This window comes from Oryx dammah, unplaced genomic scaffold (genome assembly GCF_014754425.2).
Source record: "Oryx dammah isolate SB20612 unplaced genomic scaffold, SCBI_Odam_1.1 HiC_scaffold_13, whole genome shotgun sequence".
In the NCBI taxonomy this organism is placed as follows: domain Eukaryota; kingdom Metazoa; phylum Chordata; class Mammalia; order Artiodactyla; family Bovidae; genus Oryx; species Oryx dammah.
In genome coordinates, this window is record NW_024070197.1 from 17,007,631 (window position 1) to 17,023,995 (window position 16,365).

Sequence of the window (16,365 nt, forward strand, 5' to 3'; positions counted from 1 at the left end):
GCTTGAGAACCAAGGAGTCTCCTGGAGGCAGAATGGATGGAAAGGCCCGACAGAATGTGGGCAGATGGGGGAGAAGGGGGCCTGCAGTCGGCCCAGGCACTCACTCGATGCCTAAACTGTTGTGGGACATGATGTTGAAGGACAAGTCCTCGGTGGTCGTTGTGTTCTCCACGGTCCAGATGAGGCTGCCAGTCCTGCGCAGGCAGGGGTAACCTCAGTGGGGGACGGGGCCTCAGCGGACCAACGCCCCAAAAGGAGGCGGGGAAGGGGGCGGGGATTGGGTGGGTGGAGCCTCATGCCCCAGGAGGGTTAGAGTTTGCAGGAGCCTGGGAGCCTGCGCTGTGGGCGGGGCCCTGTGGGTATGGCTTGCAGCCCAGGTTTGGTCTGTGGCTGGGCGGCTGGAGGGGGCCTGCAGGGGAAGAAGGGCCGATTATGGGCCTGGTCCCACAGGAATTACTTGTCCAGGGGGCTGTTGAAGCGGTATATTTCCTCCTCGCTGTATTCCTTGATGGTGTCAAGGGTGGGCCCGCCGCCCACCACCTTCAGCACGTAGCTGTGGGGAGCAGAGATTCGAAGGGGCTGTCTGGAGTCCTGCCTCACCTCTACCACCCACTTTTCTCTGCGCCCCACCCCAGTCCCTTGCCCTCAGCCCACTCCCGTCAGCCGCCGGCTTGGCCCCCACTTTACCTGCCCTGAAAACTGCCAGAATCGCCTGTCACCAAATCTTGGACCAAGAAGAATGGGTAGAAGACTGTGGGGTTGGAGGGGTGGAGGCCGGGAGGAGAAATGAGAGAGGGGAAGGAGGAGAGATGAAGGACCCAAAGGAAGAGCAGAGGATGGGTGGGGGCAGTGAGCGGGCAGGCAGGAAGGGCCGGGGAGGGCAAAGGAGAGGGCGCTGGACACCCACTGTCCCGGAAGAGAAAGCAGGGCATCTCCGGGTCCACTTTGACGCAGTCGAAGTAGTGTTTGTTCTGCACGCGGTTGTACTGCACCGTGTAGGTGATGTCGAAGGCCAGGCGCTTGCCTGGCGGGCAGCCAATAAGCACTGGCACCATCAGGTTGCTCTGAGGGGTAGGAGAAGCCTGGTTCTGGGGGTCCGGCAGGAGGGACACCCCTCCTCCCCCACACACCATCACTACCTGCCAGGCTCACCCTCACTAGGGCCAAGCTGGTTATTATTATTACCGTTAAAACAATAAAAACAGCAAGGGCTTGCATAGCTCTTACTGTGCACAGGGCATGGAAGGATTCTGCGCAGAGCTTTACATATTCAAGTTTGTTTAATCTTCAGAACAACCTTGCGTAATATAGACCATTAACAGCTCCATTTAACGAGATGGCAAAAGTGAGGCACGGAGAAGTCAAGTCACTTATTAATTATCTGAAGTCACACACATGGCTGGGAATGTGGTGGAGCCGGGATTCAAACTGAGTCAGGTGGCTACCAACTGCCTTCGGAATAAGACATACAAAACCACTAACACCTATGCCTAGGAAGCCGCCAGCTCCTCTGTGTGTGTTAGTCATTCAGTCATGTCAAACTCTTTGCGACCACATGGACTGTAGCCAGCCAGGCTCTTCTGTCCATGGGATTTCCCAGGCAAGAGTACTGGAGTGGGTTGCCATTTCCCCCTCCAGGGGATCTTCCCAACTCTGGGATCAAACCTAGGTCTCCTGCATTGCAGGCAGATTCTTTACAGTCTGAGCCACCAGGGAAGTCCCAGCTCCTTGCTGGACTTTAACTGGCTGAAGCTGAGAGAATTCCCTGGTGGTCCAGTGGTTAGGACTCTGATTTCACTGCCAAGGGTCTGGGTTCAATTCCTGGTTGGGGAACTAAGATCCCACAAGTCTGCATAGCCAAAAAATAAAACAATGAAGAGCTGAGCTGGAGCCTGATTTCCTCAACAGTAGACTTGGGGGAAGCATGGGATACATGAGGGAAGTAGGGCCCAGAATGGGAGTTCAGTATCTTGGGAATGAAAGGTTCCTGGCCTATTCTGGGGTTAGGGCCCAAGGATTTCACCCCATTGTCAGAAGGACATGGGCATCTAGAGACTGCAATCTGGGCTTGCTGGCTTCTGTGGAGAGGGGTTTTGGCCACAGATTGAGCCTGAGCCAAAGACTTTACACCTATCAGCCACTGAATCACTGCGAAGATTTCTCAGATTCAGTCTTTCCACAATCCACCTCTGTTCATGGCACTCCATCCCTCCGTGTTCAAGCTAAAAAGCCTTGGTTTCTTCCTGGAAGCCTCTCTTTCTCTCAACTCCACATCCAGTCCATTCAGAAATCCTGTTGTCTCTAGAGTTCAAGATAGAGCCACTCTCTTCCCCCAACTCTTCTGCCCTACTTGGGCTGGCCCAACCTTCTTTTCCCCATGGTCTCCCTGCTCTCGTCTCTCCCCTCCAGGCTGTCCCACACTTGCAGCCAGACGGACTCTATGAAACCTCAGTCACCCCTCTGCTCAGATGCCTCCTATGTGACCTGCCCAATACTTCTTCAACCTCATCTCTCTCCACCATCCTCCTTGTACACCCTGCTCCAGCCATGCTTGCTCCTTGCTATTCCTTTAGTCTAAGACAGGAAACATACTCCCATCTCCAGGCCTCTGCTATCTGTCCCCTCTCACTGGCATGCCTCCTGATATATAACTGCATGCTCACTTCTCCTCCTCCTTCAAGTCTTTGCTCACATGTTTCCTCCTCAACAGGGTCTTCCCCAAGCCGTCCTATGGAAAAGGCTTCCCTACCTATGCCTCTTGCCTGTTTCTTTTTCTCCTAGTGCACATCACCTTTTAACATACAGTATCGTGGGGCTTCCCTAGTGGCTCAGTGGTGAAGAATCCACCTGCCAATGCAGGATACATGGGTTTGATCCCTGATCTGGGAAGATCTCACAAGCCTTGGAGCAACTAAGCCCAAGTACCACAACTATTGAACCTGTGCTCTGGAGCCCAGGAGTCACAACTACTGAGCCCAAGTGCTGTGACTACTGAAGCCCACATGCCTAGAGCCTGTGTCTTACAACAAGAGAAGCCACCCCAGTGAGAAGCCCACGCACCACAGTGAAGAGTGGCCCCCACTTGATGCAACTAGAGAAAGCCTGCACATAGCAAGGAGAACCCAGTGCAACCAAAGATTCAAAAAATTATTTTTGTAAAAAGCTACAATAAAAAAAAGAGTAAATGCTTTTTAAAAAATCATTGACTTTTTAAAAACAATCTTTAGGCGGGTATCATGGTCAGATAGATAGATAAGTGGATGTACATTGGGATACACACACAGACACACACATATATACATAGTGAAAATTTCACTTCCATTCCTATCCTCCAACTGTCCTGACTCTTCCCTATTCAACCAGTAAAGAAGAAAGAAAGTGAAGTCACTCAGTCATATCCAACTCTTTGTGACCCTATGGACTGTAGCACACCAGGCTCCTCTGTCCCTGGGATTTTCCAGGCAAGAATACTGGAGTGGGTTGCCATTTCCTTCTTCAGGCGATCTTCCCAACCCAGGGATCAAACCCAGGTCTCACGCACTGCAGGCAGGCTCTTTACCTTCTGAGCCACCAGGGAATGGCCCATTCAACCAGTAGGGAACCATTATGAATACTTTCTTGCCCTTTTCCTCATAGTTTCTTCATGAAAATAAAAGCAAACATGAATATATGTTATCAATATCAAGTATACACTGTTGCAGTATGTGGAGATCTCTGCCACCTTGCTCTTGTTTTTTTCTTTTTTCTTTTTTGGCCACACCACGAGGCTTGTGGGATCTTAGTTCCCCAACTAGGGATTGAACCTGGGCCACAAGAGTGAAAACACTGACTCCTAACCACTGGACCACCAGGGAATTCACCTCCCCCCCGCCCCCCCTCACCCTGTTCTTTTTAAATTGCTGCATAGTTTTCCACTGAATGGATGTACCACCTTTTATTTAACCACTCCCCTAGTAATGAACACTTAGAATGTCTCCAAGTCTTTTGCAGTAACTGTGTGCTGTGGATCAGATTCCTGGAATGGATCTGCTGGGCCCAAAAAGAGATATTAGCGGACTTTCTGGGGTTGTGATGAAGAGGAAAATAGTGTGCACTACTAAGTTTAGCAGGAAACAGTTATTGGGCTGTGGTCACTCTTCCCTGCATTCGACCCTGAATATCCCATGTAATCCAAGGAGTTGGAAGCTGTTACACATCCCTTTTTTAAATTGCCCTGGGTCATAGCAACTCGGGCTTCCCAGGTGGCACTAGTGGTAAAGAACCCATCTGCCAATGCAGGTGACACAAGAGATAAGGGTTCTATCCCTGGCCTGGCTGGGAAGATCCCCTGGAGGAGGGCATGGCAACCCACTCCAGTATTCTTGCATGAAGAATCTCATGAACAGAGGAGCCTGGCAGGCTACAGTCCATGGGGTCGCAAAGGATCAGACATGACTGAAGCGACTTAGCATGCATGCATACTAACCCAGGAAAGAGAAATACCAGGGTCTGTCTCCTGGAGAGTGGGCAGGGAAGTGGATGAGAACAAGGCCTCCTCTACCACTTGTTAGCTCCGGGGATTACTCGGAGCAGACGTCTGCATCTCTCAGAGCCTCACTGCCTGCCTCCATAGCAGGTGAAGAACCAAGGACCCAAAGGCTTCAACAAAGCACGTGTGAGCGACCAAGAGAAGAGCAAGGCATGAAGGGAGAGCCAAGCTTGTTCACATGCCACCTTTGGACCAGTTGGAAAAACAAACCCTGCGTCACAGATACTTAACTTCCCCTAGAAGAACAGTATCAGAAGGAACACACAAATTTGTGTATGATCTACGCAATGCAGCCCTTCCTGAAAACATGAATGGATTAAAGGAGGGAGGGGGCGGCTGGGTGGGGTAAATGATAAAAATGTATGAGAAAGAAAAAATTAGGAAGGCATTCATGGGATTCCCAGCTAGAGCCCTCAGATCCCACCCTGCTGAGACTGACCCACACCCTTCCCTCCCAGCACAGGGCCCAGGACCCCAGGTCCAATACTTGCATATGGGGCCCCTGGTTTCTGAAGCAGTGCCCAGACGAGCCCAACACCTGTGAGTAGGAGCAGGAGGTGAGATGGGACCCCATGGCTTAGTCCTTCCCCTCATCTGCATCCCTACCCTCCAGGCTTGGACCACACACCTTGACGAGCATGGAGGTCTTCATGAGGTTATGTCCACTAATTCCCTGGTCAAAGCAAGACCTTTTATCACTGAGCGTAACCTGGGGGTGGGGGCAGAAATGAAGGGGTCAGGAGGCCAGCGGGAGGACCCAGGCTCCGTTCAAATAACCGCGAGCTTCTAACAGGTATACTGCCCCAGTAGCTCCGCCATCACCTCAGCGCCTCTTCTCCACCTAGTCTCACCCAGAAAAGCACCGAGTTGAGATTAACAAGGACCTTCTCCTTCACTATTGCCTCAGTGCAGTGGGGGTCCGCCAGCACTACAGCCAGATCCACCGGGCTCAGCACCTGGAAGGAGGGGCCTGCTTGGAGCAGAGGGCGGGGTTAAGGCTGAGGGCGTGACCCAGTCGAAGCCCCGCCCCCAGGCACCACCCAGGCCCCGCCCACCGACCGTGCTGGACTTCTGGCTTCCGGGCGGTCAGGAAGACTGAGAAGCTGTAGCTGGTACCCTTGTCCAGGAAGATGCGCTCGGGCAGCTCGTTCTCGGCCTTGAGGTCGTAGATCTTTTCGTAGCTGGTCATGTCAATGTGCACACTGCCCGCGCTCCGCCAGTTGCTGGCCAGGTAGAAGTGGTAATCCTAGGCGACGGAGTGCGGGGCAAAGTCAGTGCCTGGACAGGGGAACGGTGAGGGGGAGATCTGGGCTCCGCCCCTTCCCCCGACTCGCCATCCTCTCCACGCACCTGGTCCTGCTTCTTGTTCTTCCACCAGCGCCAGGTGGGGTCGTGCGCTGGGTCCGCGTACGGCTGCAGGAATTGCAGGCACCGAGGGGAGGGGGTGGGTATGTCAAGGGGCGTGCCCAGACAGGCAGTGTCCCCAGCCTCAGTCCCTGCCCCTGACCCAAACTGAAAGATACACACCCAGCCCCGGCTTTCGGCCCGACCGCCTACCCTCGCCCCCAGCCCAAAGCCATCTCTTCTGAGCCGAGCTTGATCCCCTCCTCGGCCCCCCTTCAGCCTCGGAAGCACCGAGACGGCTCTGCTCTGCTCCGCCCTCCGCCGCGGTTCTCCGGCGTAGAAGCCCCTGTGATACCACCTCAGGTAGGACCCGCCCCGGACGGCGCCCACCTTGTCGTACTTCGAGTGCAGCCAGAGCAGGTAGTAGACGAGGCCCTGATAGACAGCCAGCGAGTTTTCGCTGTGGAAGCCCCAGGGTTCCGAGACACGTGGCGGCTGAGCGCGGTAGCGCTCCTGGCGCGTGTAGATCTGCGGGTTGGGCAGCTCCCGCAGACGCATTACCGTGAAGGGGCAGAAGTTGGAGAAGGACAGCGTCAGGTGGCTCCTGAGCGGAGATAGTGGAGGACGGAAGCTTTCCCAGGATCCGCGCCAGGAACCTCCGCGGGCCTGCTTCCCACTCCTGCGCGGCTGACTACGCAAGGCTGATTCTGACCTACGCAATCCCTGACCTTCCTCCTCAGGTTAGGCCCCTGGACGTATTCATCTGCTTGTCCCTCGACCCCTCAGAACAGAGTCCTGGACCGCATTCTAGACTCTCCCCGACCCCTCCACGGTACTCAACCTTCTAAGGGTTCTTCCACCTCACTCCTCCACCACTCCCAGCTGCCTCCCTGGGCTCCTCTGCAGGTGAGCAGAAGGATGTAAAATCTGACCATGAAGTTCAAGTTCCTCCCTGTGACCTCCAGGGTCATCTTTTCCGCCTGGTCTCCAGGGCACTTCATTGGCAATGCATTCTATCCATACTACACTCCCTCTCAGTTGTTGATCACCCAATCTCCTTTCCACTTGGCACAAGTGGTTCCCCGTTTGGAACACCCTTCTCCATCTACCGCCTCGTCAGTTCTCCTCACCCTTCATGCACCTCTTCTCGTTGAAGCCCTCCCTGATGCACCTTGCCCCTAGGCTGGTTAGACCCCTCCTCCTTTGAGCCCAAAGGCTGTCACTGGGGAAGGCTTGGTCTCCACCCCCCACACCCCAGAATGGGAGCTTCAGATGGCAGTGCCTAAGGCTCTCTGACTGTCTCTATGGTTCAGTATCTTCTCACCCTTGCCGTTCCAAGACATATTCATCACTGATCTGCTGGTATATCAGTAGCTGCTCCACGGGCATGAGCCTCTTGACGAGCCTGCCCTGCTGGCTGTCTATCAGGTACACCAGCTGCAGTGGGAAGGTACGGGCCACATGAGCAGGTGTCAGCCACCCTGCAGCTCCCCCCTGCCTCGCCCGCGCTATCCTCCCGCCTTGGCACCTGGTACAGTTTGTTGTCTTCGTAGAAGAGGGTGACCATGGTCTCATTGGGGGCGTAGAGAGAGGACTGCTGAAGAACCTGGAGGTTGATGTACATCTCCCAGGCCTTGGACGGGAACAGCTGGTACACATGGTAGCTGCCGTCCAGGAGATACCAGATCTGGGGGTGTGACAGCCAGGTGTGTGTGTGAGGCCCGTGGGCGCTGTGACCCCCACCCCTCCCTCTGAGGGGTGAGGACCCCACTCCCTGAGGGGTGAGTCTTGGGTGCTCACCTCCGGCTGGGACCAGATGAGCCATCCTTCTGCTTCTCAGACCCCACCACCTCTGCTTCCAGCCCTCACTCCCCATGATACGCTTCTTCACTGTTTCAGTCTGCTTGAGTTTTTATTACTTGCAATGTAACCATTCCTAATATACACAATGGCTGAAGGCTGGGGATCTGAGGGCTAAGCCCTCTTTTTCCCTTCTCACCCTTTTTAAGATTCTTTTTTAAGGTGGACCATTTTTAAAGTTGTTATTGAATTTGTTACAATACTGCTTCTGTTTTCTGTTTTGGTTTTTTGGCCCTGAGACATGTGTGATCTCAGCTGCCTGACCAGGGATCGAACCCACACCTGCTGCAATGGAAGGTGAAGTCCTAACCACTGGATGGCCAGGGAAGTCTCCCTTCTCACTCTTTGCCCCCTTCAGGGTCTCAGCATCCCCTTGGCCTCAGTTTCCCACCTCTGCACTGATGCCCACCCTCTCATCCCCTAACTCATTTGGCTGTAGACCAAACCTCCTCCTTAGCTTCAGCTTGGAGGATCCTCTCCAGCCTCCAGCACATCCTCCCTCCATGTGGCCTTCTCTATGAAGCCCTCCCTGACGCATATACCCCCAGACAGGGTCTGAACTTCCATGGGTGCTGTTTTCCTCACTGCAGCCTTGGTTGCTCTGAACTGGCACTGTCTGGGAATGAATCCATCCTCCCAACTGGACTGGGACCCTGTGAGGGCAGGGCCCACAGCTGACTCACTGCCCACTGTGTCTCCAGCAGCAGATCAGGTGTGCTGAGCTGCATGGCGGAATGAAAGGGGGCTACCTCTGGGCATCCCCTCATGACTCTGAGCACAGGCCCTTTACCCTACTGAGTAACTTTGGAAAAGACACATCCTTTTTGAGTTCAAGGATTTTCAGCTATAAATGGAGCTTCTGCTGCCCTTCCATTCCCCAGGGTCCCTGAGAATGTTCCCTCTCCTGGGCCCTTTTACCCTGACGGAGTGGGGGGAAAAGAGAGACCCCTGGGCTTTGGGGCTGGGCAGAAAGAAAGTGGGGAGAAGGGCAGGGCAGCCCACCTCCTCATTCTCGGTGACAATGGCCATGTCCCCTCGGAAAGAGTTCACCAGGTACTTGATGGACAGCTCCTTGGGGAAGTCCGCCAGGTAAATGAAGTTTTCACTGTTAAAACTGAAAGGGCAGAGGTGGGAGGTCAGGACACCCAGGTGAGACCCGGAGAATATCTGCTTCCCTGACTAGTCCTGACATGCCGCTGCAGGAACCACCTACTCGCTTCTCCGCCAGGCTGATGAGAACGCACAAAGGAAGCCTGGGACTCTAGTTTCTGCCCCCCATCTCCAAACCCTCTGGCTGACCTGCCCATCCATAAACAGGAGCCATTGACCAAACTGGCAGTTTACCAACATCCCCCCAGAGTTGGCTCTGGGTCCTCCAGCTTCCTGGAGGGTGAAAAGCATCCTACCCTCTCCCCGGACCATGTCCCTCTATTGCTCACACAGGTTGGGTCCTCATAGCAGGTTTCATTTAAGAAAGGATTCCCACCACTGGGACTTCCCTGGTGGTCCAGTGGTTAAGAATCTGCCTCCAATACAGAGGGTATGACTTCAGTCCCACACGCTGCAGAGCAACTAAGCTTGTGCACCACAACTAATGAGGCCAAGTGCCTCAGCTACTGAAACTCTCATGCCTAGAGCCTGAGCTCTGCAGCAAGGGAAGCCACTGCAAAGAGAAGCCCGTGCATCATGACGAAGAATAGCCCCTGCTCGCTGCAACTAGAGAAAAGTCCATGCACAGCAACCAAGACCCAGTGGAGCCAAAAATAAATAAGGATAAAACATTGTTTGTTTGTTTTTTAAGGACTCCTAGCTTTAAAATATCAGCTTCCCCTGTTTTATCTGTGCCCACCCCAGCCCATGTTTTCCCCCATGATGGTTCTGATCACTTCTGGCCTTGGGCATACACACCCTGAAAACTTGGTGACTTCAGAATGGAGCCCCACCCTACGTGGGGCTGGGGAGGCTGGCTCCATACCTCTGGAGGAGGAAGTTGCCCCAGATGAACAGCAGGTTGTTATATGGGTTGTAGGACATGCCCTTGGGGACCATCGGAAAGTTGGTATAGGACTCTGTCCCTAGAATCATCAGGAACTCCAGGCCTCGAACTGGCAGGGGGCACAGGCAAAGTGGACACAGCAGTGAGGCGGGGTTGCTTGGGCCTCTCCTGGCACCCACCTGCTTTTCCAGCCCCCTCTGCCTTCCCCTCCTACCGTCAGGGATGAATTCTGGGATGGTGTGGAGCACAACCAGGTAATCATTGACTGCAGGTGAGGAAGACACAGCAAAATCTCCTGAGACCCTGAGTTTTCCAGACCTGCAACTGAGCAAGTCCCCAGCTCCCCAACGCCTCCAACCCCATCCCAACAGCTTCCTGTTTGGGCCCACTCTTGTTGCTGTTGTTTAGTTGCTAAGTCATGCTAAGCTCTTTGTGACCCCATGGGCTGTAGCCCACCAGGCTCTTTAGCCCTTAGAATTTCTTCATGTGAATTATAAAAAGGCACTTCCTCTAAGAGGATACAGTCCTGTGAGGGCAGAGGACTTGATTCCTTGGCTGGGGAGCTCCAGACACAGCCTAAACAACTGTACATGCACACCTGCTAAGTTGCTTCGGTAGTATCCAAACCTATGGACTGTAGCCCTAGAGGCTTCTCTGTCCAGGGATTCTCCAGGCAAGAGTACTGGAGTGGGTTTCCATGCCCTCCTCCAGGGGATCTTTCCAAACCCATGTCTCTTGTTGTCTCCTGCATTGGCAGGCGGGTTCTTTACCACCAGTACCACCTGGGAAACCCTAAACAACTGTACACAGCAGCCCTATTCTCACTCCATCAGCTCACATCAAATCTTACTGTGAGCCACAAGGCCCTCCCAGGTCTCACATCTGCTCATGCTTCCAATCTCCCTCCCTCCCCTTCCCCCTCTGCTCCAGTCTCACTGACTTCCCGTTTTCCTCCTGTTCTCCACCACTGCCGCTGACCTAGCAGTGGCAGGAGCCACATTTCCTTTCCGTTATCTGTGGAGCACAGATGCCACAGGATGGAGCAGCAGTTCATAACCCCAGCTCCTGCCCCTTCCCGCTTAGCAGCCCCCAATGGTGCCCCAATTACCCAGGTCATAGCTGACCACCTGGAAATACTTCGAGGAGGCAGGGCCTACAATCTCCACCAGCATCAGTAGATTGTAGTCACCAGCAACGAATATGGCCCAGGTGATGGAGCAGTTGACAACTGGGGAGGGAAGGCAGAGGTCCAGAGAAGCCCCTTCGGCCCCATCCCCCTCCGTGGTTTCTGTGACTGCCATGCCTATCCTGGTGACTCTCCACCCATCCCCAAGAAACTGCCTGTCTTTTCCCATGGCCTCTCCCCCGCCTTCCCTGCTCTCCTACATCCCCGATTGCCCCCCAACCTTCCCAAGCCCACCCTATTCCCCGCCCCCACAGACCCATGTGGGAGCAGGGTACCTAGAATTGCACTGCACACGGACCGATGCCTGGGCAGCAACTGGAAGGACACGAGGCCATCTGAGGAGCAGAGCAGGTCAAGGCTCAGGCCCTTCCCAGCCCATCTGGCACCCCACCACATCAGCTCTTCAGTTATCCAGGGTTGAATACCTGTGCCTCCTTCTTAGCCCTGGGGCAGCTCTCCCCCAACTGCCCTTTCTGTCCATTCACAACCGGCCTATCAGAATATGTCTGCCTGCTGGTCACAGTAATTGGCTCAGGTCTGAGCACATGACCCAGAAATGGGCCAGTCAGAGTGAACCCTGGGATTTGAGCTAAGGCCAATGGGGGAAGAGTCTGCTGTCACTCGCTAGGGGTGACTCAAACCAGTGGGAGATGTGAGTCCCGACTTCCTGGTTGCCATCTCTAACCCCTGCGAGGGGAGTACCTATCTGAAAATGAGGCCAAATTACAGGGCTAATAATGATAAACCCTTGAGTAGGACTCACCATGTCCCTAGTGCTCTAAGATCTTCATATATGCCAACTTATTTAACCTTGATAGCAACACAATGATGTGGGTATTAGTATTCTCAGCCCCATTTTGCAAATGAGGGTAAGCACCCAAAAAGAGAGGTTGAGTTACCTGTCCAAAGCCACAGATGACTTGAGTTGGGTGTGTTAGAGCAGTCTGTCTCCTGAACCCATGCTATAATCCCTAGGCTATACTCCCTTGCCAAGGGATAGTCCTGACGATTCACCCTGCAAGCCCTGGATCCAGCTATGCCTGATGCTGCACTGGGTCTTTTCATCTATATAAGTCTACACATTTTCTACACTTAAATGATTTTTGAATTGGGCTTCTGCCCTTTGAAACCAAACACACTGTGAAAGATACAAAACCTCCCAATGCTGCCAAGCCCTGCCACTACAAAGGCATAAACCTATCTTGACTCACAGCCTGGGACCCCTCCTGAAGGGAAGGGTGAGAGGTGAGGGCCTGGGGTCAGAACTCTTAGGAGTGAGCAGGTTCAGAGGGGTCTCTTGGGCTGCTGGAGACCCCTGACCTTACCTGTGATGGTCCCAAAGTGGACGTAACCTTCGTGCTTGCCAGTGGTGAGGGCCATCACATACTCGGAGCCATTGCTGTGGAAATGCACGGGGCACAACCTCTTGACGCACTCGTTAGCCAGGACTCGAACCCATCTCTCTGCGGGGACCAGCATAGACATTTGAGCCTGGGCCTTGAGCCCCCAGACCCAACTATGCCTCAAACCAACATGCTCCTGAGTTTTCTAGCTGTCTAAGCCAGTAAACCCCCCTTTCTTTGACTTATATCTATTCTAACCTGGTTCTTCCCACTGTCAAAGTTCCCTAAGAAAGAGAGTGAGAAAAATAAAGCCTTTGGGAACACTCACTAACTAATGAAATAGGGGTTACAGTGTAAGTTTCTGTGATCCTGTAAATTCACATCGCTCATTTACATGGGGCAGGGGCAGGGGGCGGGGGTCAGAAGAACTAGGGCTTTGACATCATTTAAAAGACGAGGCCGAATCCAAAGTCTCTCTTAGGATTTCCCCAGTGGTCCAGTGGTTAAGGCTCTGCCCTCCCAAAGCAGAGGGGCTGGGTTCAACCCCCGGAGCTAAGCACCACATGCCACAACTAAGAGTTCACATGTCTCAGCTAAAGATCCCACGTGCTGCAGCTAGGACCTGATGCAGCCAAATAAATAAATGTTAAAAAATTAAGTCTTTCTTTTCCTCCCTGATCAATCTCCTTCATGGCTCTGCCTTTTCAACAGCCCATCTCTGTTTCTCTAACTTTCTGCCCCTCCCCAGCACCTCACACTTCTCACTTGGTGCGCATCTCTCTCTGGTATGACTTTCTGACCCTCTCGGCGCCTTTGCATATGAGTGAGCATGCACCTGTGTCTTTCTCTCTCTGCTCCTCGCCCCCCACTCTCAGGCCTCTCTCTGCCCTTAGTCGGTTCAAGACTCCTGGGAAGGTCTGGATGAAAGCCTTGCCCCAACATACAGAGGGTAGGAGGAGGTGCCTACAGGGTGGGAAGTGATGCTTCAGGAGCTTGGGAAGTCCCTCCTACATCCCCCTCTCCCCACCCATGGTAATTCCATTCCCAGATGCCTCCAGTGATGGAGTCCCTGAAGCGCCCTCCCTGGGGCTCCAACAGGCAGGTCCCACGGCCTAAGATGCCCAGGAGGCCAGGGCATGTGACCCGGCCAGTGACCCCTCACCGCTGCCACGTTTGCCCTCGTAGAGTGTGGTGTAGGTGCCTGTGAAATAGTAGATGAGCTGGTTCTGCCGGATGAAGAGGGTGCTCTCAGTGGCAATGGCATCGTAGATGGTGGCGGTGAAGCTGGCTTGGGGGCAGTAGAAGGAGCCTACCCAGCAACTGTCAATGCTCAACTGCGGGGGAGTGGAGCCAGTGGTGAGCAGGTGGCCTTGATCTCCACTCCCGTGTCCCGCCTTGTGGGGAGGCACCTGCTCTGACCACTGCTTGGGGTGGACGCATGTGGCTGCCCCCAGGGCTCCCTTCCTGCTCACCCTACAGCAGCATCTTGGTGGCCAAACTTCCCCCAACAAACTTCCCCTGGAAGCAGGCGACCCAGGCCAGAGCCAGTGGGGGCTTTCTGTGCTCCCTGGAGTTGGGTAGTGCTCCATGTACTCAACAGGGCTCAGCACACCTGGGTCCCCAGGCCCCAGTCAGGATTGTCCTCATGTGGATCCAAAAGATTCCATGCTTGGCCTAAGGCACATTTTAATAATCCTATTCTGTATTTTTCATATTTATTTATTTTTGACGGCACTGGGTCTTTGCTGCTGCACGTGGGCTTTCTCTAGTTGTGGTACAAGGGCTTCTCATTGCAGTGGCTTCTCCTGTTGCAGAGCACGGGCTCTAGAGCACGGGCTTCAGTAGTTGTGGCTCATGGGTTTAGTTGCACTGCGACATGTGGGATCTTCCCAGACCAGGGATCAAATTCATGTCCCCTGCAATGGCAGCTGGATTCTTAGCCACTAGACCACCAGGGAAGTCCCTATCCTATTCTATTTAAACGACTAGCTATCTGGACTCACTGACTGATCACTAACACTGGCAATATCATTAACAGTGGGAAAGCACCGCCAATGAAGGGCTCTTGCCTAAAAGATTGAGTATAACTTCAACCAAGCTTCTAGAACTCACTACCAGTTTATAGGCAATATAGGGTGTTGTGGCTAGAATTTACATGTTGAAGCTCTATCTCCCCACCATGACTGTGTTGGGGCCTTAAAGGAGATAATTAAGGTCCAACGAGGTTATAAGGATGGGGCCCTAATTCTACTGGACTTGTGTCCTTATCCGAAGAGGAAGAGACACCAGAGCCACCTCTCTCTCCACTCATGCACACAGAGAAAAGGCCACATGAGGACAGTGAGAAGGTAGCCATCTGCAAGCCGTGGAAACAGGCCTCACTAGGAACCAACCCTGCTGACACCTTGATCTTGGACTTCCAGACTCCAGAACTACAAGAACATAAATCTCTGTGCTTAAGCCACCCAGTCTGTGGTATTTTATTATGGCACCCTGAGACTAATATTCAGTACATAAGGTCAGAGGAATAAGTTAATTGATTCTATGAAGAAGAAAACAGCCAGGGCTTCCCTGGTGGCTCAGTGGTAAAGAATCCACCTGCCAATGCAGGAGACATGGGTTCGATCCCTGGTCCAGGAAGATCCCACATGCTATGGAGCAACTAAGCCCTTGAGCTGCAACTACTAAACCTCACGTGCCTAGAGCCTGTGCTCTGCAATAAGAGAAGCCAGCGCAATGAGAAGCCTATGCACTGCAGAGTAGCATGCATTCACCGGAGTAGCACGCATTCACCACAACTAGAGAAAGCCTACGTGCAGTAATGAAGACCCAGAGCAGCCAAAAAAAAAAAAAGCAGCAAACAGTCAAATTATATAGGACAAAAGGCCTGGCTCCTTAAATTACCTGCGAAAAAAAGGCGATTGATGGTTGTGGGTTGGGGGAGAGCAGACTTACAGGTGAGAAGAGAATTAAGAGAGTTCACAACCAAATGCAACAGGCACATTCTGATTCAAGCAAACCAACTGTAAAACACATTTTCAGACAATGGGGGAAATTTAACTATGACCAGGTCAGATGATATTGGCTGAAACTGAGATATGCTAAAGCTGAAACTCCAGTACTTTGGCCACCTCATGAGAAGAACTGACTCATTGGAAAAGACTCTGATGCTGGGAGGGATTGGGGACAGGAGGAGAAGGGGATGACCGAGGATGAGATGGCTGGATGGCATCACAGAGTATTTCCAGAATTTACAAGTGAAATGGTATGATGGCTAGAATTTTCTTTCAAACATTCTAGGGGAAAAAAAAGTAGGGCAAAAAAAAAAGCAAAATGTTAATTATTGAAGCTGGGTTCATTATACAATTCTATTTTTCTGTTTGACTGAAAATTTCCACTAGAAAGTGGAATTTTCTACTAACTTTTCCAACAAAAAGCATAAATCAGAGATTTCCCAGTGGTCCAGTGGTTAAGACTCTGAGCTTTCAATGTCCAGGGCATGGGTTCGATTCCTCGTTGGGGAACTAAGATCCCACATGCTGTGCAATGAAGACAAGAAAAAATAATTTTTTACTTTAAAAAAGTATACATCAAAATAAAACTCTAGGCTCTGCTGCTAAGGGAAATTTTACCAAGTTAAGAGGAACATAAACATTCTCACTTCCCCACCTATTCAGTACATGAGATTTCTGCAGACTACAGACTTTGTTGCTATGCCTGGGCAAACTAACCTGCACCCTCTCAATCTGTCATTTTGATTGGATATCACAATGTATTGCCCTGTTAATATTTAAAGTGCTGCCTCTGTTTTCTGGAAGAAATACTTGGAAAATTTATTTGTTAAAGTAGAAGATCATCACACCTCCCCTCTTCCTCCACATGCCTGAGAAAAAGAAAAGCTGTGAGTCAGCTGGATTTCTTATTTGAGCAGTGTTTGAGAGTTCTGACTCATTTCCCCCAACACGCAGCCTGTTGGGGTTCTTTGGCCACAATGACTGAGTCAAGGTGGGCGAATGGTGAGCCACACCAAGTGGAAGGAATCTTGTGATTTGAGGGTTAGAAGATAATGGGAAAGATATTTCCCACTGAATGTGGGCCTGAGAAGATA

At 52.4% G+C, this 16,365-nt stretch overlaps 1 protein-coding gene across 2 annotated transcripts in view; it reads right to left on the bottom strand.

Moving 5' to 3' along the window:
• The window catches only part of CATSPERG (cation channel sperm associated auxiliary subunit gamma), a 28,794-nt gene that overhangs the window by 2,146 nt on the left and 10,283 nt on the right, over window positions 1-16,365 (bottom strand). Inside the window, exons 7-25 of one of the 2 annotated variants that reach the window (XM_040252878.1) lie at window positions 13,420-13,591; window positions 12,240-12,377; window positions 11,190-11,249; window positions 10,837-10,956; window positions 9,943-9,993; window positions 9,708-9,837; window positions 8,735-8,846; window positions 7,401-7,559; window positions 7,197-7,309; window positions 6,263-6,476; window positions 5,879-5,941; window positions 5,588-5,774; window positions 5,380-5,498; window positions 5,157-5,237; window positions 5,016-5,066; window positions 908-1,064; window positions 688-751; window positions 458-553; window positions 105-194 (exon numbers count right to left, since the gene is read on the bottom strand). In XM_040252878.1, the coding sequence (XP_040108812.1) occupies window positions 105-194; window positions 458-553; window positions 688-751; window positions 908-1,064; window positions 5,016-5,066; window positions 5,157-5,237; window positions 5,380-5,498; window positions 5,588-5,774; window positions 5,879-5,941; window positions 6,263-6,476; window positions 7,197-7,309; window positions 7,401-7,559; window positions 8,735-8,846; window positions 9,708-9,837; window positions 9,943-9,993; window positions 10,837-10,956; window positions 11,190-11,249; window positions 12,240-12,377; window positions 13,420-13,591 (2,177 nt within the window). Of the gene's footprint in view, window positions 1-104; window positions 195-457; window positions 554-687; window positions 1,065-5,015; window positions 5,067-5,156; window positions 5,238-5,379; window positions 5,499-5,587; window positions 5,775-5,878; window positions 5,942-6,262; window positions 6,477-7,196; window positions 7,310-7,400; window positions 7,560-8,734; window positions 8,847-9,707; window positions 9,994-10,836; window positions 10,957-11,189; window positions 11,250-12,239; window positions 12,378-13,419; window positions 13,592-16,365 lie in introns of both variants that reach the window. The other variant, XM_040252877.1, reaches the window with a different exon arrangement.